Source organism: Nansenia antarctica (genome assembly GCF_963989245.1).
Source record: "Nansenia antarctica genome assembly, chromosome: 6".
In the NCBI taxonomy this organism is placed as follows: domain Eukaryota; kingdom Metazoa; phylum Chordata; class Actinopteri; order Argentiniformes; family Microstomatidae; genus Nansenia; species Nansenia antarctica.
In genome coordinates, this window is record NC_137676.1 from 19865398 (window position 1) to 19887607 (window position 22210).

Genomic DNA, 22210 nt, shown 5'->3' on the forward strand with positions numbered 1-22210 from the left:
CTGAGTTTGAGTATGATGCTGCCCAAATAAATGTTATTGTTTAGTGCTGTACGCTTTCGTGGTATTATATTGTGTGAATTATCATCTGTATGTTGTTTTTCTTTCACTCGACTAACCGCCGAGATAATACTTGAGACATGTACTTCCGTAAACATACATTTTTTATTAGATTTTTTTACAATATCGGACCGACAGTCCCACATATAGCGGCTATAATGTCCGAATAGAGAATCTATCACCACCTAAAGAATGCTTATTGTACTTTGTATTGTATTTTCGCTTGCTCATTTTCCTTGTGTCTCGCTGCCTACGTGTGACGTCAAAGTCATGTTGCTATTGGATACGGCTAACTATGTATATATTTTTAAATATAGGCCTATATATTAAAATTAAGGTTGACACAATGAAGGGCCACTTATTTTCTTTGTTTTATATTTTTTTAAATTATAAAAAAAAAAAAGAAAAAAAAAGGGGATCCAATGTTAGGGGGCCCCCTAGTGGCTGGGGGCCCCCCGCGGTGCGTCGCTTGCGGGCCCGTCCGCTACGCCACTGGCTGACACCCCGAGAAGATATGCTTTTAACCGTAAACTCAATGAACCGGGAGTTCACCCGCTGCTGCTCGCAGCACCGCGCCTGCTGGTTTAAACTCCTGTTGACAGCGGGGGGAGAGAAAAGTTTTAACAGGGAATTCGGTCCGCGCTGTGTCGACCGTGATAGGAGTGTAGGATCGACACCATTCAAATGGTTTTGGATTCCCTGTCCTCTCCCCTATCCGGACACGTTTGAATTGTGATCCTAACCCATTGTTATCAATGAAGCATGATACTCGCGAGTTCATCTCGCTTTTCCCCCCGTTGATGTATTAAACAATCTAAGCAATCTAATCAGAGCAGTTGTTATTATGTAATATTATTGATGGATGTGCCATTTTTGATGGACAGCAGTGAGCGGATGACTTGATGTGAGCATGTATTTGACTAATGCCGATAGTCTTGCTCCGAAACCAGAGCTGTCTACAGCGGATTCAAACTATCGTAATTCATGAACTATATGCCCAATCTAAAAAAATCAAAGAGTTTCTGAAAGCAGAGAAGTTGCACTTTTTGAACAGTTGAACTTTTTTAGGCTTATTACGGTAGTTCACCAACAAAAAAAGCACAGTGTGTCAGGAGAAATAAAAATAGAATTGTGTCGGCATTTCCCTGGTTGCGAGATCTAAACTAGTCTACTAGAACTGAAAGCGGCAAGTTACAGGCACTTAACATTACATGTTGTAAGGCTGATCTGTGCACGATAGTGCTGCATTTTGACAATATTCTTATCGCATTTCCCCCTGCTGATCTGTATAGCGGGGGGAATCTTATGACACTGTTATGACGCGTAACTCCGCCTACTATCTCCTGCTCCTCCTACTCATTCCTGGTCTGTTGTGTATAGTGGAAAACCAGAACTGTTCAAAAGCGTGCCGAAGCGAGCCGAAGCGAGCCGTGCCAAGCCGGGCCGGGCCGGTCAATGGAAAAGCGCCATTAGCTAGCTTCCCTGCAGTATCTAGGCAACGGGGTTGTTACCGTGGTGATACAGAGGGCGTCGGTTCAAGACGGGTGTGAACACGGAGTGTGAGGAAGCAATTACTGTTTCACAGTATCCTACTCATCAGAACCCTTCAGTAACACACCTCTGGTAAACAGGTTATTAAACAGGTTATTAAACAGGTTATTAAACAGGGTATTAAACAGGGTATTTCAGGGTATTAAACAGGTTATTAAACAGGGTATTTCAGGGTATTAAACATGTTATTAAACAGGTTATTAAACAGGGTATTAAACAGGTTATTAAACAGGTTATTAAACAGGTTATTAAACAGGGTATTTCAGGGTATTAAACAGGGTATTAAACAGGTTATTAAACAGGTTATTAAACAGGTTATTAAACAGGGTATTAAACAGGGTATTAAACAGGGTATTAAACAGGGTATTAAACAGGTTATTAAACAGGGTATTAAACAGGTTATTAAACAGGGTATTAAACAGGTTATTAAACCGGGTATTAAACAGGGTATTAAACAGGGTATTAAACAGGGTATTAAACAGGTTATTAAACAGGGTATTAAACAGGGTATTAAACAGGGTATTAAACAGGGTATTAAACAGGGTATTAAACAGGTTATTAAACAGGGTATTGAACAGTTTATTAAACAGGGTATTAAACAGGTTATTAAACAGGGTATTGAACAGTTTATTAAACAGGGTATTAAACAGGTTATTAAACAGGGTATTAAACAGGGTATTAAACAGGGTATTAAACAGGGTATTAAACAGGGTATTGAACAGTTTATTAAACAGGGTATTAAACAGGTTATTAAACAGGGTATTAAACAGGGTATTAAACAGGGTATTAAACAGGTTATTAAACAGTTTATTAAACAGGGTATTAAACAGGGTATTAAACAGGTTATTAAACAGGTTATTAAACAGGTTATTAAACAGGGTATTAAACAGGTTATTAAACAGGGTATTAAACAGGTTATTAAACAGGTTATTAAACAGGGTATTAAACAGCATATTAAACAGGTTATTAAACAGGATATTAAACAGGTTATTAAACAGGATATTAAACAGGTTATTAAACAGGGTATTAAACAGGTTATTAAACAGGGTATTTCAGGGTATTAAACAGGTTATTAAACAGGTTATTAAACAGGTTATTAAACAGGATATTAAACAGGTTATTAAACAGGATATTAAACAGGTTATTAAACAGGATATTAAACAGGTTATTAAACAGGGTATTAAACAGGGTATTTCAGGGTATTAAACAGGGTATTAAACAGGGTATTAAACAGGGTATTAAACAGGTTATTAAACAGGGTATTAAACAGGGTATTAAACAGGGTATTAAACAGGGTATTAAACATGTTATTAAACAGGGTATTAAACAGGTTATTAAACAGGTTATTAAACAGGTTATTAAACAGGGTATTACACATGTTATTAAACAGGGTATTAAACAGGTTATTAAACAGGTTATTAAACAGGGTATTAAACAGGTTATTAAACAGGTTATTAAACAGGGTATTAAACAGGGTATTAAACAGGTTATTAAACAGGGTATTAAACAGGTTATTAAACAGGGTATTTCAGGGTATTAAACATGTTATTAAACAGGTTATTAAACAGGGTATTAAACAGGGTATTAAACAGGATATTAAGCAGGGTATTTTAGGGTATTTCCAGCATAGGTTCATCACGTACCGTCGATCTCTCATATGGCGTTCAACAGGTTTTACACGTGTACTGGGAACAGTTAGAGGGGGCGCAGGAGGTAGAGCCGGCGTCTAATGATTGCAAGGTCGGCAGATCTGGCTGGCCACATATCGAGGTGTCCTTGGGCAAGACACTGAACCCCTAATTGCTCCCAATGAGCGGGCCAGCGCCTTGCATGGTAGCTTGTCGCCATTGGTGTGTGAATGTGTGTGTGACACGAAGACCACACAAAGACCACTAGATGGCGCCTCTTGTAAATTAGCCTGCCCCCTACACCTATAAATTGCTTTATACCAGCTTATCCTGATGTGATTTTGAAAATGTAAGTATTCTTAAAGCATAGAGGCTGTTCTAGTGTTAATGACCCCATTCTTGGCTGTTCTATCGTTAATGACCCCACCCACGGCTGTTCTAGTGTAAATGACCCCACCCACGGCTGTTCTAGTGTTAATGACCCCACCCATGGCTGACCCCACCCAAACTTTCAATCCCTTTCCCTTTTGGAGTAAAATGTCCCTTTACGTTACGCCAATGGTCTTGGAAAGAGGCTGTGATCCCTACTCTGAGAGACCCCTACCGTATCAGGCAGAGGTCATATGATTTGACTCTCTTGAAAGCTTGGTACCATCATTAAAAATAGAGTTGGCCTTTTGGATAATGCTGTACGGTACTTCACGGGGCCATAGATGGCCTCTCGTTGATGTTTCAGATTTCCTAGTTGCACTTTACTGTAAGCTTATTGATTTGTGTTGGCCTGTCAGCCGTGACCTGAGGTGGGCCATGTTAGTCCCTCTCCACCGCTGATCCAAATATAGAGAACACATATGGAAGCATGGCTCTGTCACGTCTAGTTATAGAGAACACATATGGAAACATGAAACATGGCTCTGTCACATCTAGTTATAGAGAACACATAGAAACATGGCTCTGTCATGTCTAGTTATAGAGAACACATAGAAGCATGGCTTTGTCATGTCTAGTTATAGAGAACACATATGGAAGCATGGCTCTGTCACGTATAGTTATAGAGAACACATATGGAAGCATGCTTATATATAACTAGACGTGACAGAGCCATGCTTCCATATGTGTTCTCTATAACTAGACGTGACAGAGCCATGCTTCCATATGTGTTCTCTATAACTAGACGTGACAGAGCCATGCTTCCATATGTGTTCTCTATAGGCTCTGTCACGTCTAGTTATAGAGAACACATATGGAAACATGAAACATGGCTCTGTCACGTCTAGTTATGTCTCTCTTAGCTGGAGCTGAGGCGGGGGGTGGAGGGAGTTAGGAAGTCTGTGCAAATGGATGGTGAATGTTTGTTTCAGTATGGAGCGATCTAACCTCTGGGTGTTTGGTTTTCTCCTGCAGGTGAGGAGTGTGTGTCTACAGTCCATCCGTCAGGAGTGATATTCAACATGAACACAGGTATGTGGTCCCACCGTTGTACGCACTCCGGTCATCACCGATACACACACACACACACGCACACACACACACACACAACATTAACACAACACATGCACGCACACACATACACATACACAACATGAACACAACACACGCATGGACACACACACACATACACACACACACACACACACACACACACATACACAACATGAAAACAACACACGCACGCGCGCACACGCACGCGCGCACATACACACAACATGAACACAACACACGCACATACACACACACACATACACACACACACACACACACACACACGCACACACACACATAAACACACACCATGCTGCTGAAGAGGGAGTTAGGGTCATTGCGCTTCTGGCTGTTTCAAATCCTGCTGACAACCCATGTGTATCGTTTCCATCTCGCCTGAGGATCTCAGTCGCTTAGCAATGCAAAATCGATATCACTAAATCATATCATTACGTTATTATCACCAGTCTATCGCATGATTTCACCTTGAAAAAGACACATCAGGTAGCTTGTTACGTCGAAATCGGGACATATTCGACATCTGATGGGCTTAGCACTTCGTAAACATACCGGAAGCGTTAAGCGTTAAGCGTTCCCGGCATAGAACGCATGTTGGTAAGCGGCAGCGTTGAAGCGTGACACATGACAACAGGCGTTAGACACTAGAACAGCCGTGCCTTTTTTACCTACTAAAAGAGACGCTTCGGGGGTCAAAATGCCCTCTTTACAAGCTGCTATTTACACACAACGACCACTAGTTGGCTGCTTGTAAATTAGCCTGCGACCTACACAGAAAAACAGCAAAATAGCTTCATACTAGCTTATCGTGATATGTGATTTAGAAAATGTAAGGATACTGGGTGGTAAACGCACATATCTAGGAAAAGTCATGACATTTGAAATGTTTATCTACTCACAGTGGTCATTTGGTCAGCCTTGACTGTTCTAGTGTTAAGACTGGCAGTGATCCCACAACGAGGCCGGTATTTCAGAGTGGCGGTAATGACTAATCCTCCCTTCAGATCAACCCCCCACCCCGCTCACACTCTACCACAGCTGTCAATGGCCGTTTTGATTCCCCCCCCCCCCCCCCCCGTCGGCTAATTGTTTTACCATACGGCCGTGAGTGTTTTACTGTACAGCCTAAGTGAATTCCGGAGGTGCCAACCGCCTTGCCCACATTCTGGAACGCCGTCTAACTGGGTTTCCAGTTACATCACAGAGTCGCTAGAGGAGGGGTTTCTGGAGGAAGGAGATTGCGTCCCGGGGGGGGGGGAGGGGGGAGGGGGTATGCGTTGCGGCGCGTGTCATCATGGTGTTCTGTCGCGAAGCCGGGTGATGACGGGAGGCCGCAAAAAAAACGAAAGAAAGAAAACTTTTTTACTCTGCTTGTCCGCGAACGAGCAAAGCATGAAACATTCTCCACCTCCAGGTTCATATTGAAGTAGGACTGACTGACCTTTACTGTTTGGTTTGTGTCTTACCTGGGCTGGATCTACCTGGGGTCTGGATGACTAATTTCAGGTGAGATGTGGTTGATAAACTGGATTAAATTCTATCTCCATCAGCGCGAGGGTCACTGGATCCATCAGGATATGTTTAAAGCCCATCGTGGCTTCGGTGGTCCTTCTTAAACGTCTTCTTAAACAGAGTTGACGTACGCTGTGAATGAAACCCGTTTCTGCGGTTTCGGACCGTTTGAAGGTTCCTGGTGCTTCTTCAGTACCGCTGTCGTTAGGTCTGTCGTTTGACGTCAGTCAGTCCTGCTTGGTATGATCTGCCCCCCCACCCCCCCACCCCTTTGCAAAGGCTTTGAGAGTGGAGCTGTTGTAATGCATGTGCTTTGCTTCCTCATGCGTGTGCGCGTGTGTGCGTGTGTGTGTGTGTGTATGTGTGTGTGTGTGCGCGCGCGTATGCGTGTGTGTGTGTGTGTGTGTGTGTGTGTGTGTGTGCTCCCGTGGCTGCCTGGCTGTGCTCCCCCAGACAGCGGAGGACGCTCTCGCAAAAGCGCCGCCTTGTCACTCACCCTCTCCCCCGTGAAGAGAGTCCAGAGCACCCCCAACCTGGCTACAGGTACTAACACACACACACACACACACACACTCACACACACACACACACACATCTCTCCCTCCAATGACACACTCACTCACACACACCACAATTCAACAAAGCAGGCCCTTAACACGTAATATACACACAGGCCTGCACAGACTACCATCACATACACAAAGGCCTTCACAGACTACCATCACATATACACACACAGGCCTTCACAGACTACCATCACATACACACAGGCCTTCACAGACTACCATCACATACACACAGGCCTTCACAGACTACCATCACATACACACAGGCCTTCACTGACTACCATCACATATACACACACAGGCCTTCACAGACTACCATCACATATACACACACAGGCCTTCACAGACTACCATCACATATACAGACAAAGGCCTTCACAGACTACCATCACATACACACAGGCCTTCACAGACTACCATCACATATACACACACAGGCCTTCACAGACTACCATCACATATACACACACAGGCCTTCACAGACTACCATCACATATACACACAGGCCTTCACAGACTACCACCAAGGCCATATTAATGCTCAGGGGTTCAGGTAAGACCACCCTAACAAAGATTCTGTTTTTTACAATAATGCTAATGTCTCACTGTGTCTTTGCATTCATCAGCTCTCTCCATTCTTTCTTTCTCTCTTTTTCTGTCTCTATCCCTTTCTCTTTGTCAGCTCTGCGCTCTGCTATGAATCGGATGGTTAGCCGACCGTGTGTGTGTGTGTGTGACAGCCGCAACAGTGCTGTTGTGACGTGAAACCATGGCAGCCGTGGCTGTCGTGCCAAATAGTGTCCACCTGCCAAAATGTGTCCGGGTTCATGTAATCAGGTCTTTCGAACACCGTTGCTATGCCATTGCTATGCCAACGTTAGCATTCCACTCGTTCTTTCTCCATTAATGAATGAATGAATGGGTACATAAGGTTCAGAGATAGGAAATGTTAGAATAGGTATAGCATAGCATAGAGTACAGCACAGTGGTTTATTTGTATAGTATAGTATAGTGGATAGTGTACATAGCCTTTATAAACCAGCTCTTTTCCCTTCTTGTTTTTAGTTTTTTTTCCTAGCACCAGGGGAGCCCCCCCTCCCAAATTTCGTTGTATGGTACCTGTACTATATCAATGACAATAAAGACCATTCATTCATTCATTCTTTATTGTCATTTATACAGTACAGGTACCATACAACGACATTTGGGAGGGGGGGCTCCCCTGGTGCTAGGATTTTTTTTTTACTAAAAACAAGAAGGGAAAAGAGCTGGTTTACATAAATAAAGGCTATATACACTATCCACTATACTATACTCTACAAATAAAACACTGTGCTGTACTCTATGCTATGCTATAAATATCCTAACATTTCCTATCTCTGAACCTTATGTACACGAGGGTTGTCATATTGCACATAGTATTATTGCACATTCATTTAAAGTGTCGCAGTTTGCAGGTTTGAAATGTTCACAGTTGTGTTTCAGTATTGCACTTGATTACAATCTAGTAGCTGCCATCAAATTGTCTAGATTGTCCAGGGCCTAGAACCTAGGTCTTTGCTGTGTTCAGGGCCTGAATGGCCCTACGGTAGAAGCTGAGCTTCAGTCTATTTGTCCTTGCGGACATGGTCCTGAACCGCCTGCCTGAGGGCAGCCGAACAAAGTGTTCGTTCCCAGGGTGGGATGGGTCTCTGGAGATCTTGGAGGCCTTCCTGAGGCAGCTCTTCCAGAGAGGGGAGGGGGGCGCCGATGATCTTCTGGGCCGATCTCACGACTCTGTAGCGCTTTCCTCTCTGCGGCTGTGCAGCTGGAGAACCACACGCAGATGCAGTAGGTGAGGATGCTCTCCACTGTGCAGCGGTAGAAGGTCACAAGCAGCTCCTGTCTGAGGTGGTATTTCCTGAGGACTCTCAGGAAGTAGAGCCGCTGTTAGCCACAGATGAATGTGTATCTTAAATTGGGAAGACACATGTAGTCATCTTGCACTTGAATAACATTAAGGTTGATGCAGGCTCACTAGTCAGCTATAGCTTTTATGTTGGCATGGCCATTTCATATTAAAACACCTGTTAGCATGCTAATTTCACACGTAATTCGCTATGCTAATTTTACAAAGTTGGCTAGTTAACTGATGTAGCAAACAAACCCATGTCACATAAGCCAAAGTAATGATATATATATAATTCCATAACTGGATACTACTTTGTTTCCAATCATAGCTAGCCAGCTAGCTTACTTACTCACTTATCAAATGTACAAGTTCATTCAAATGATTAGCATGAAGATGATAAGTAAATAAGTAAGTCATAGCTAGCTATGATTGGAAAATAAGTATTAGCATGCAGGAATGCTAGCATCGGCATAGTAATGAACACATCATGGCATTTGAAAGACCTGGGCTGCATTAAATAAACGTTCGTTAAATTCGCTCCAGCGCTCTCAGAGCGAATGGGGTGATGTTATCAGGGCTGCGTTCGTAAGTCTGCTCTGATAGCGACGGAGTGAATTTACGAACACAGCCCGATCACCCCAGACACATTTTGGCTGGCGGACACTGTTTGGCATGACAGCTCACTTTTTAGTTGGTGTCTGTTTGGCAAGCAGTGTGTTCCGCTCTCCTGGGAAACAAGGTTATTTGCTGTCGTTGTGTTAGTCTTGAGTAGATGTTTCATCTTTGTTGGAGATCCCTGTCATAGTTTCTGTCATTCAAACAAAATATTGATTGAGAAGGTAATGGCTGCGTTCGTAAATTCGCTCTGAGAGCACCGGAGCGCATGCTGGGTTCAACGTCATAAAGGGACCAAGTCATTAGATTGGACAATAGGCATTCCATGATTGCTGATCCGATTTTCCAGAACGAATTTACGAACGTCTGTGACTTACCGCCGACCAATAAAGTTTTCACATTCGAATGCGGTTAGATTCCCCCGCTGTCAGCATTATGAAACCCGGCAGTCGTCACCGAGAGGGGGGGGGGGGCATGACATGAAACTTCAACAGTTTAATTTCCACAGTCTTCAACAGTTAATACAACATAACCACCCCCCCCCCCCCACCATGTGGTACTATAACACCACTGTCTCGTCAGTTAAAGAAACGTCAAAGACGTCTCCGGAAATTAAAATACCCCGGTGGGTGTCAGGGGAGCGGTGCAGTCTCCTCTCCCCTCAGAAGTCTCCACCGTAGGGGCCGGTTATTAACACCCCCGTCCCCTGTCAACACCCAACACCTCCAGATACCCAGAGTTCTGTGGGAAGGCGGCGGGGTGGCTATTAAGCCGTGCCAGGGATATAAAAACACTCGGTGTTGATGTGTGTCGTGACATTTTCAACGCCTTTCCGGCCACACGCTTTATCTCTGTGACCTCGCGCCCTCTCGACCCTCTTTAATGCATTTTGAAACGCTCGTTTAAGAAGATGGGAGAGAGCTGTTGTAACGCCTTGTCTCTTTCTCTCTCTTTCTCTCTCTCTCTCTCTCCCTCTCTCTCTCCCTCTCTCTCTCTCTCTCTCTCTCTCTCTCTCTCTCTGAAGAGGGGATTTGGGTAGCTTGTTTACTCCAGTTATCAGTTCCTTCTCAGGGTATACTCTCCCTAGAAGAGAGAGGGTTGAGAATGGGGGAGGGTGGGAGGAGGCGGGGAGGAGGGGGGGGGGGCGGGGGAGGACTCTTCATAAGGCTCCCTGGCTCAGAGCTGCACTTAGAAATAGATAGGCCTACACTCCAGATAGTTCCCATTAAACTGCCTAGTGATAACCTTACCCCATCTTCCCCACCCACTATTTCTGCATACCATCAAAGAGTGAGCCAAACATTTACAAAAATGAAGCATTGAGGCAAACACGTGTATAATAGGAGTGGCAAATGTGTCGCGGTCTGGTGAACTTGTGAACAACACGCTCACTCGAAGGGGTCAAAAAGTGAAAGTGAAACTTATTGTGTCAACAATATCTAGTTTTCATTTTTTTTCATAACACCAACTTGAAGTTTTAAAGTACCCGCTCGATATAATAAACATTAGTTTAACGATCACTAAATACTTATCATTTGTGGATTGGATTCACTATTCTCGTTTGCCGGAGGCTACCGGTAAGGGAGACTTGAGTTGTCAACATACTTTCGTTTTAGGTTGTGTTCAAAAGCAAGAACTGTGTGTTCATCTAGTTATGTGTTTTTAGCATGTCGATGTTCTCTCAGCATGTTGTGATGTTATTAAAATACAGTTTAGACCTTCGTAGCGATGTGTTTTGTTAGCCGCTAGCTGTTAGCAGCATTCGTAGCTGTGGCTGCGTTTAGAGTCACTTTTCTCCCATTCACTCTTTGAGGTGTACCAACATTCAAATATGCATGTCGTGTAAAATGTTTCTCCGATGTTAATGTATGACACATCATTTGAAAGCTTACAATCTCTAGTTTGAGCACATGTAAAAAAAAAATGAAAAATCAGTTTGCCTTCTGGTTGCACATTTCACCAGACCGCGTCACAAATGTGCTCCGCTACCATCCTCAATAGGTTTCCATCCAGGTTGTCAACTCTAGGTGGTTTCTAATTTTTGATAGATAATAATACATTTTTTTGCTTCTTCTGAAGTCACTTTACAGAATTCAAAAGAGCAGTTCTTTCGTCTAGTATACATGTGTACGATGGCTCACAGTGTGGTGTTAGTATTTCCTGTCTGAGTTGACATACTTGTCAATAAAGTGATTGTTGAAGTAATTGGTAATATCGATTGGTTTAGTTATACAAATTCCCTTTCCTCTTCAATGGAAGATGTTCAGTTTCTCTTTCTGCCCATGATTTCTTCTGCATCATTTAAGGTGTTCCAGAGCTTCTTTCCGTCACGATTTATGCCATTAATCCTAAATTCATATAATTTCTTCTTCTTTTTGTTCAATTTAGTGATAAAGTTCGTCAGTTGACAGTAGGCACCAGATGTGCAGACAGATCTGGTAGTTGTTGATAATGGGGTGTTGATCCCTCTTCAATTTGACTGTAATCTCTCTGTGGGCCGTGTTAACTCTCTGTGGAGAGGCTGTGTTAACAGGGCTGGGGATATGTAGTCATACAAGTTGCCATCTCTTTGGCATGCAGTGTATCAATGGCCTGTCTGGCTTCTATGTGTGTGTGTGTGTGTGTGTGTGTGTGTGTGTCAGGCACGTGCCGTGAGCTTTTAGATTGGGTAAGCATAAAATATAGAAATACACATAATTACACATACACGCTATCAGTGAACGCAGTTTCAAGGAAATGCAATTTTGATGCCCTAGAACCCGATAATAAACTGTAGGGTCACTTTGTGATCAGATTACCAAAAACAAAAAAAACAGTTGCCAGTTTCGACTATATCAGGGGTGCTCATTGTTCAATCTTTTTTGAACTAAGATCTTTTCAAGTAGCCAACCTGCTGAAATCTACAAGTCCAGTTTCAACATCGCAAACGCACACACGCACAACACAGACACACACCGTTTCCATCCTCCATAGTGAACTCACAACACACTTTCTTTTCACACTTTGTCACACAGGCATTTGACATCACATCACAAACCCTCCCTCTCTATCTCTCTCAAACACTTTTGGTCCAGAACCAATGGCACGGACAGCAACATTAGGCCTATCTCACTGATTGATTAAGCAGCTCTCTCTCCAAACACAATGGCACATGACTATTCAAAGGTAAAAGCAGAGGAAGTCTTAAATAAGGAGCCATAACCAGCAGCACAGCAGTACCCAAACCATATAAACAAGCACAGATCGCCACCAGCCTCGCGAATCATATAAACCAGCAAAGAAGCCATGACGTAAATTTAAAAATGATATCTTACCTTTACTTGAAAACGAGGTCCATGCGCCTCTTCTTGCGAAGGAACACCTCTGTCACTTTAGTGTAGAAGTCACTCGCCTGTTGCAGTTTGGAAAGTCTCTCTTTTTCAATTGAGATCAGGGCCAGTGATGACACTGACAGTAATGTCCATATTCACAAAATTAAAAAAGCAAGTTATCCTTATTGATTAGATCGTTTGAGCTAGCATAAACTATTCTGCCGGGCGAGAGAAAGTAGTGTGAAACGTTAAGTGAACTTGAAAATGATAGCCAATCAGTAGCTCTTATCGGAATGAAAGAACTACTGATTGGCTGTAAGCATGCTTACCCTGGCCACATTAAACAGCGGGCTGAGGCATCGGAAAAAAATAATAAATAAATGTTCACGCATTCGAATGTACGCGAGGGAAAGCAGAGAGAGAAGTGCTTGTAATGTAACGCAATGCAGGCAGAGTAGGAAGTGCTTACTCCTGCAGGTGGCGCTAAAAATGCAACGTCAAAATGAATGACTCCTGCTGCCCTGGGACCTAAAATACGACTCTTTTAAGGAAATCAAACAAACGGTTTACATGCACTTTTATTTTAATATTTTCACGGTCCTTTTTTCGTTGGGTAAGCACTGCTTACTCTGCTTATATGGACGGCACGTCCTTGGTGTGTGTGTACGAGTGTAGCCACCAATTCCACCATGCAATGAAAACAGTTATAGTCCGGTTTGGATAAGAACGCACGCCACACTGTCCTTGTAAATTGTATAAAAATTCAAAGGTTTATTGTCCATAATCAAAAGTAATCCAATGAATCCAACGAAATGAAAAGTAATAAAGCAGACAGTAAGGTATGAGATTAAAGAAAAGTGTGAACGTGGTCAAAATAATGTTTTTCCAAACTGACCTGTTTCCATCGACCCAGGTGCTACTAACTGTCAACCTAAACACACCTGGGCCTATGCTGTCACCTCAACACCTAACAATCAATTACCAATAAAACACTAATAATTATATAACCAAAAACATTAAAACAAAACATTATTCATAACATAAATAACCAAAAACATAAAATAAACATGAATCATGAAATATAAATATAACTCAATACATTCAACACAAATCATCCAAAATAAAAGCTCAAAGTAAAAATGACCATAACAGCGTGTGCATGAGTGTGCGTGTGCGTGTGCGTGTGTGTGTATGTACATGTCTGTGTCTGGCCTCTCCTGGGGTGTAATTCCATCAACACCCCCCCTGGACTATTCGGAGGGTCCCAGGTCTCCCAGTGTTTTTGACGTAGCTGGCATACCTGTGATTATCACGGCGGATATCTCGCATTCTGTTGTTATCATTTTTCCATAAACACACACACACACGCGCACACGCGCACACACACACACACACACACACACGCACACACACACACACACATCACACACACACACACACACACACAAACACACACACACACACACACGCACACACACACACACACACACACACACACTGAAGAGTGGAAGGTCTGCAGAATACGCTCCACGTCCGATACCTGGAGCTCTAGCTTTTCTCTGCTTCTCTCCATCCTCACGGCCCATTCAGCCTTCCCTCCGTCATCCTTCTCTTCAACTTCCCACCCCTCCTTCTGCTCTGCCATCACCCTCTCTCCTCCTCCATCGATCCATCTGTCCACCTCCCAGCTAGGGTTGCAAAACTCCCATAAGTCTGGGAAGCTTTCCGATCCTTTCCAACGTTTCCATATTGAAACCCATAGGGAAACTTTGATCCTTTCCAACGTTTCCATATTGAAACCCATAGGGAAACGTTGATCTATCAAACTTCTATCAGAGTTCTATCAAACTTCTATCAGAGTTCTATCAAACTTCTTTCAGACTTCTATCATAGTTCTATCAAACTTCTATCAGAGTTCTATCAGTCTTCTATCAGACTTCTATCAAACTTCTTTCAAACTTCTATCAGAGTTCTATCAAACTTCTATCAGATTTCTATCAAACTTCTATCAGAGTTCTATCATACTTTTATTAGAGTTCTATCAGAGTTTTATCAGAGTTCTATCAAACTTCTATCAGACTTCTATCAAACTTCTATCAGAGTTCTATCAGACTTCTATCAGACTTCTATCATAGTTCTATCAAACTTCTATCAGAGTTCTTTCAGAGGTCTATCAGACTTCTATCAGACTTCTATCAGACTTCTATCAGAGTTCTATCAAACTTCTATCAGAGTTCTATCAAACTTCTATCAGAGTTCTTTCAGAGTTCTATCAGACTTCTATCAGACTTCTATCATACTTCTATCAGAGTTCTATCAAACTTCTATCAGAGTTCTATCAAACTTCTATCAGAGTTCTATCAGACTTCTATCAAACTTCTATCAAACTTCTATCAGAGTTCTATCAAACTTCTATCAGAGTTCTATCAGACTTCTATCAGACTTCTATCAGACTTCTATCAGAGTTCTATCAAACTTCTATCAGAGTTCTATCAAACTTCTATCAGAGTTATATCAAACTTCTATCAGATTTCTATCAGAGTTCTATCAGACTTCTATCAGACTTCTATCAAACTTCTATCAGAGTTATATCAAACTTCTATCAGAGTTCTATCAAACTTCTATCAAACTTCTATCAAACTTCTATCAGACTTCTATCAGAGTTCTATCAAACTTCTATCAGAGTTCTATCAAACTTCCATCAGAGTTCTATCAGAGTTCTATCAAACTTCTATCAAACTTCTATCAGAGATCTATCAAACTTCTATCTAACTTCTATCTAACTTCTATCTAACTTCTATAAAACTTCTATCAAACTTCTATCAGACTTCTATCTAACTTCTATCAGAGTTCTATCAAACTTCTATCAGAGTTCTATCAAACTTCTATCAGACTTCTATCAGAGTTCTATCAAATTTCTATCAGAGTTCTATCAGTCTTCTATCAGACTTCTATCAAACTTCTATCAGAGTTCTATCAAACTTCTATCAGATTTCTATCAGACTTCTATCAAACTTCTATCAGACTTCTATCATAGTTCTATCAAACTTCTATCAGAGTTCTTTCAGAGGTCTATCAGACTTCTATCAGACTTCTATCAGACTTCTATCAGAGTTCTATCAAACTTCTATCAGAGTTCTATCAAACTTCTATCAGAGTTCTTTCAGAGTTCTATCAGACTTCTATCAGACTTCTATCAAACTTCTATCAGAGTTCTATCAAACTTCTATCATAGTTCTATCAAACTTCTATCAAACTTCTATCAGACTTCTATCAGAGTTCTATCAAACTTCTATCAGAGTTCTATCACACTTCTATCAGAGTTCTATCAGAGTTCTATCAAACTTCTATCAAACTTCTATCAGAGTTCTATCAAACTTCAATCTAACTTCTATCAAACTTCTATCAGAGTTCTATCAAACTTCTATCAGAGTTCTATCAGACTTCTATCAGACTTCTATCAGACTTCTATCAGAGTTCTATCAAACTTCTATCAGAGTTCTATCAAACTTCTATCAGAGTTATATCAAACTTCTATCAGATTTCTATCAGAGTTCTATCAGACTTCTATCAGACTTCTATCAAACTTCTATCAGAGTTATATCAAACTTCTATCAGAGTTCTATCAAACTTCTATCAAACTTCTATCAAACTTCTATCAGACTTCTATCAGAGTTCTATCAAACTTCTATCAGAGTTCTATCAAACTTCCATCAGAGTTCTATCAGAGTTCTATCAAACTTCTATCAAACTTCTATCAGAGATCTATCAAACTTCTATCTAACTTCTATCTAACTTCTATCTAACTTCTATAAAACTTCTATCAAACTTCTATCAGACTTCTATCTAACTTCTATCAGAGTTCTATCAAACTTCTATCAGAGTTCTATCAAACTTCTATCAGACTTCTATCAGAGTTCTATCAAATTTCTATCAGAGTTCTATCAGTCTTCTATCAGACTTCTATCAAACTTCTATCAGAGTTCTATCAAACTTCTATCAGATTTCTATCAGACTTCTATCAAACTTCTATCAGACTTCTATTATAGTTATATCAGAGTTTTATCAGAGTTCTATCAAACTTCTATCAGATTTATATCAGAGTTCTATCAGAGTTATATCAGAGTTTTATCAGAGTTGTATCAACCTTCTAACAAACTTCTATCAGAGTTCTATCAGAGTTCTATCAGACTTCTATCAGAGTTCTATCAGAGTTCTATCAGACTTCTATCAAACTTCTATCAGACTTCTATCAGAGTTCTATCAGAGTTGTACAGAAGTGTGCGCTCATTTACATTTAGATTTACATTTTTTGCAGACGCCTTATTCCAAAGCGACTTACAATCAATACATTTGACTAAGCAAGTGAATCATCAGTTCACCAGTTGCAGCAGGAAGAGTAATCTAGCTCAGGCCCGGGGCCATTGGCAGTCTCTGTGAAAAAACTAAGTTATTTAGAATTTTTTATATAGACACTTGAGAACCAGAGAAACAGTACCAGGGGGATAGTATAAGTCTTAGGGGACACAGTATAAGTAATTTATAATTAATTTAATTAGTGTTGTTCCGATACTGATACTAGTATCGGCATGGCCACCGATACGCACCAAAATGCTGGTATCGGTATCGGCGAGTACTTTACAAAAACGTAAGTATTTTTATTTTTTTATTTTTTTTAATTTATTTTTTTTACTTAAGTTTTACAAAAACTTTACGAGTTTTACAAAGGTTTTGAGCAGTGCCAGACTAAGTGTTAGCAATAATTTTACATCGAGGTTAGTATGCGGCTCAAAAAACATGTTTTTTTGTTTTGTTTTTTCAAACGCCGTGGTATCGGATCGGTACTCGGTATCGGCAAGTACTGCACGGTCAGGTATCGGTATCGGGATCGGGATCAAAAAATGGTATCGGAACAACACTAAATTTAATTAAGTGTCTCAGGAGACACAGTGCTGGGGGGTAGTAGATACGCTCAGCTCCAGTGTGCCGCCATGACAACTCCCCATGGCGACAGCTGCTGTGTCGCCGCTGGTCTGTCTTGTAACCTGACCCCGGGGTCGTATGACCCTCCGCATGGAGACAGGCCGCGACGCCTGACCTGTGATTTACCCTGCCCTGTGTATGTGTGTATGTGAGTGTGCATGTGTGTGTGTGTGTGTGTGTGCGTGCGTGTGTGTGTGTGTGCATGCGTGTGTGTGTGTGCGTCTGTGTGTGTATGTGTGTGTGTGTGTGTGTGTGTGTGCGTGCGTGTGTGTGCGTGCGTGCATGCATGAGTGCATGTGTGCGTGCGTGCGTGTGTGTCTGTGTGTATGCATGCGTGTGTGTGTGTCAGGCAGCCAGCCACAGCTACCCGAAGGCAGATTTAGGGGGGTCGAGGGGTTGTGACGCTTAGACGCCTGGTAGGACTGAGGATATCCCGCGGACACTTGATGTTGTAATTAAGGTCACAACGTGGCTAATAAAAGATAACCCTGCAACTCGTGTAGCAGACCTGTGGGTCAAATACCTTGCAAATACTTTGTTGGTATAAATGGGGGGGTAAATACTTGGGGGGAGGGTGTGCTTGATTTAGCTTAGAGTTTCCTCTTTTAGGACTATTCCGTTGGTTCCCATGTGTCAGATCAAGTCAAACAGAGGGCAGCGCAGGCATTTGGGAGCACTTAACGTTTAACCCCAGTGTGTAAATCGTTGTGTCACCTAAGCGTCACCGTGGCTCTATAGAAAACCTCTACAGGCCACTAGCCTCGTGGCTAACATCACTACACTACACAGAGTGGATGCTAAATGGTGCTTCTCTCTCTCTCTCCCTCTCTCTCTCCCTCTCTCTCTCTCTCCCTCTCTCTGTCTCCCTCTCTCTCTCTCTCCCTCTCTCTCCCCCCCCCTCTCTCTCTCTCTCTCTCTCCTCCCCTCCCTCTCTCTCCTTCTATCCCTCTCTATTTATCATCCAGAGAGAAATGTATTTTCCATCCATCCAAACAGACGTGGATTGTGTTTTTATGGAGTGTCAGGATTATCTGGTTATCTGTTACTGATTGTATTGGACCACAATCAATGATGGCCTTGTCCTTAGGCATGACATGATTATTCAGACTGCCCATTGTTTTAATTAGTCTAGACACACACACACACACACACACACACACACACACACACACACACACACACACACACTGTGTGACACAGAGTGTATCGCTGTAAAATTCTCAACATGGTTGTGTGTGTGGGTGTTCACAATCTCCTCATTGTCCCCCAAAGATCACTTGTCAGCCTCCCAGGCCGTTGTTCCCTCCTGTAGGAGGTGTTATGAGGAGCTGATCCCCAGTAAGCCTCAGTAATAGTAACAGCAATTAACAGTTAGTTAGGAAACATGCATTAAGCCTCTCAGCTGTTGCACGGCTGAAAAGAACTGGCCTATCTATCTACTGTAAACTGATGTCTATCTACTGTAAACTCCTGATATTGCTTCTTTTATACTTCTGCACATTAGATACTGCACATAAACTACCTCACTGTACATAGCTACCTCACTGTACATAACTCATAACTGTATATAGCCCATAACTGTATATACCTCTAATAAACTAAACTGAAGTTTACAATACTACCTCTGCACATACTGTATATTGCATAGTCACCTATCACTACCATTCTTGTTCTATTTATGTCATGCAATATTATCACTAGTCGCACTTTTGGTTGGATGCTAAACTGCATTTCATGTATAGTATGTGTACTCTGCGACGACAATGACATGTAATCTAATCTAATCATCTATGTAGACATTGTTACAATACCAGACAAGGTTCATTGAGCTTTGAGCCTGTAATACTGAAGGTCTGTGTCATATATATATATATATCTTTTTTGAAGTTATTTTTTCTGAGTGGGGCAGTCCCACTCATATTTTTCATTTTATTGACAGATACAGTAGAGATTTAGACAGGAAGGATGGGTGAGAGAGAGAGAGGAGGGATGACATGCAGGATATGTCCCCGGCCAGAATCGAACCTGGGACCCTGCGGTTACATGGTCAACGCTTAACTCACTACGCCACCTAAGCGCCCCTGTCTGTGTCATTTATAAACGTTGTGAGTCGAATAACGGGAATACATAGTGCACATTTTATTCTGATAATCTGTATACAACTTCGAAACTCATATTGACTCTACAATTAGAATGTGTCCTAAAATGGAGATGGTGGGTTATTGGTGGCGAGGGTTGTTCTGAACCAAAACTTTCATTTGACCTGTTTTGCTCTCGCTTGTACGTTTAATTTCCAGTTGAAGTTGGGGAGAAGGCTTTGTGAATCAGGGCGTTGAACATTAGGACAGCTCACTCTGGAGCTAATATCTATTAACCAACACTTATTTGGGCAAGCTAAAAACGTTGAACTCTGAATTCCTGAAATGAAAGTGTCAAACATGTTAGCAGACACTTCTGCAAATAACATACAGTATGAACATGCTAGGCAGCTGGGTCTAATATGCTGTACCTCACTGCAGGCTATGCGTGCGAGCTATGTGTGTGTGTGTGTGTGTGTGTGTGTGTGTGTGTTGCAGTTATCTACATAGCACATGTATGATCCCTGCTGTCTCCTGCAGTATCTGTCATGGGCAAGACCCCAATGACAAACACACACACACACACACACACACACACAACGGTAATCTCACTCCTCAGGTAAACCGCGCTATGGAGTTGCTAGCTTTTCTGTGACTTATGGGGCTTTTCCACTAGAGGGCTGACCCGGGTCAGCCCGGCTGGCCTGCTTCTTTGGCGCTTTTCCATTTGTCGGCCTGGGTCGGGTCGGGTCGGGTCGCTTCTTTAGCTACCCATCGAAGGCAGGAACCTTTTTGAGACCCGGAACCTTTTTGCCAGGCTGCGTGTGACGTGTGACGCTGCACACCGTTGATTGGTCAATGGAAATCGTCATCCCATGTTCATAGATTTTTTTCGCTAACCGCCATCTTTAAATACCACATTCGCTCTTGGAAAATGTCACTACAGTTTCTGTAATAGCTTATTAATAAAGATTCGAAAAATTATGCTGACCATCGTATTATCTTAGTTTAATGTCATTTCAATGCATCATAGAACTTTTATTTACAACAAGCATAACACAAAAATCGCTATTATGCACCGTCTTTGCCCGTGAATAACACCGGCTGTGAAGGAGGTACAATCACAATACTCCTTTGCTAACTTCACCATCGGTATACGGTCATTTTGAGCCCTGAACCACCGCGCTGACACCAGTGGCGTAGCGCAAAATCCCGGGGCCCCCCCGCAAGGTGGCGGCGGGGGCCCTTTCGCAACGGAGTAAAAAAAAAAAAAAAAAAACTGCGTTTTTTAGAGGCCGATGCGTTATTGACGTTGCGAAATTTCGCAATATGCACTCTACATTCTAAATGCTTGACTTAGCAAACGGTACAAACAAGTGAGAGCAATAGCCTATAACTAAATCCAAATGGTAGACTACACTACATCAGTAGAATGTATTATAAGTAGAATAGTACAAGCTTTATTTATTTTAACAAAGTGTGGTGTGCACAGCAGTGTGATATCTGTAAACATATCTGTAGACTCTCCGCTAAGGGTTGCCAGATGGGATTGAGAATTTCCAACCTAATCAATCTAAAAACTTCTAAATCCACCAAAAACCAGCCAATCTGGCAACCCTGTCTCCGCTGCATCAGAGTCTACTTGTTGCGTAAAATTGGCCAGGGTTAGTCAAATCCTTTGTTGGACATCTCGTTTCTTAAGTCCTGGTATATTGTGACATTTCTTTACTGTTTGCCATCTGGTCTAGGAATACCCAGGGAGACGCAGACAGCAGAAGTAGAATAGAATAGTAGAATAGAAAAAGAAACAGCTATATATAGCCTAACCATGCTGAATTATGTACCTGTATGATGCACTGACAGCCTGTGACTGTGAACCTGGCCGGACCCTGCCTTTCTGCCTGAGTTTGAGTATGATGCTGCCCAAATAAATGTTATTGTTTAGTGCTGTACGCTTTCGTGGTATTATATTGTGTGAATTATCATCTGTATGTTGTTTTTCTTTCACTCGACTAACCGCCGAGATAATACTTGAGACATGTACTTCCGTAAACATACATTTTTTATTAGATTTTTTTACAATATCGGACCGACAGTCCCACATATAGCGGCTATAATGTCCGAATAGAGAATCTATCACCACCTAAAGAATGCTTATTGTACTTTGTATTGTATTTTCGCTTGCTCATTTTCCTTGTGTCTCGCTGCCTACGTGTGACGTCAAAGTCATGTTGCTATTGGATACGGCTAACTATGTATATATTTTTAAATATAGGCCTATATATTAAAATTAAGGTTGACACAATGAAGGGCCACTTATTTTCTTTGTTTTATATTTTTTTAAATTATAAAAAAAAAAAAGAAAAAAAAAGGGGATCCAATGTTAGGGGGCCCCCTAGTGGCTGGGGGCCCCCCGCGGTGCGTCGCTTGCGGGCCCGTCCGCTACGCCACTGGCTGACACCCCGAGAAGATATGCTTTTAACCGTAAACTCAATGAACCGGGAGTTCACCCGCTGCTG

General features: G+C 42.0%; 1 protein-coding gene across 1 annotated transcript in view; it reads left to right on the forward strand.

Moving 5' to 3' along the window:
• Nucleotides 1-4687: 4687 nt before the first annotated feature.
• sorbs2a (sorbin and SH3 domain containing 2a) overlaps nt 4688-22210 on the forward strand; it is a gene marked incomplete at both ends in the record, with an annotated part of 103884 nt that continues 86361 nt past the window's right edge. Inside the window, 2 exons of the mRNA XM_080534286.1 lie at nt 4688-4697; nt 6702-6791. Coding sequence (XP_080390412.1) covers nt 4688-4697; nt 6702-6791 — 100 coding nt within the window. The remainder of the gene's footprint in view (nt 4698-6701; nt 6792-22210) is intronic.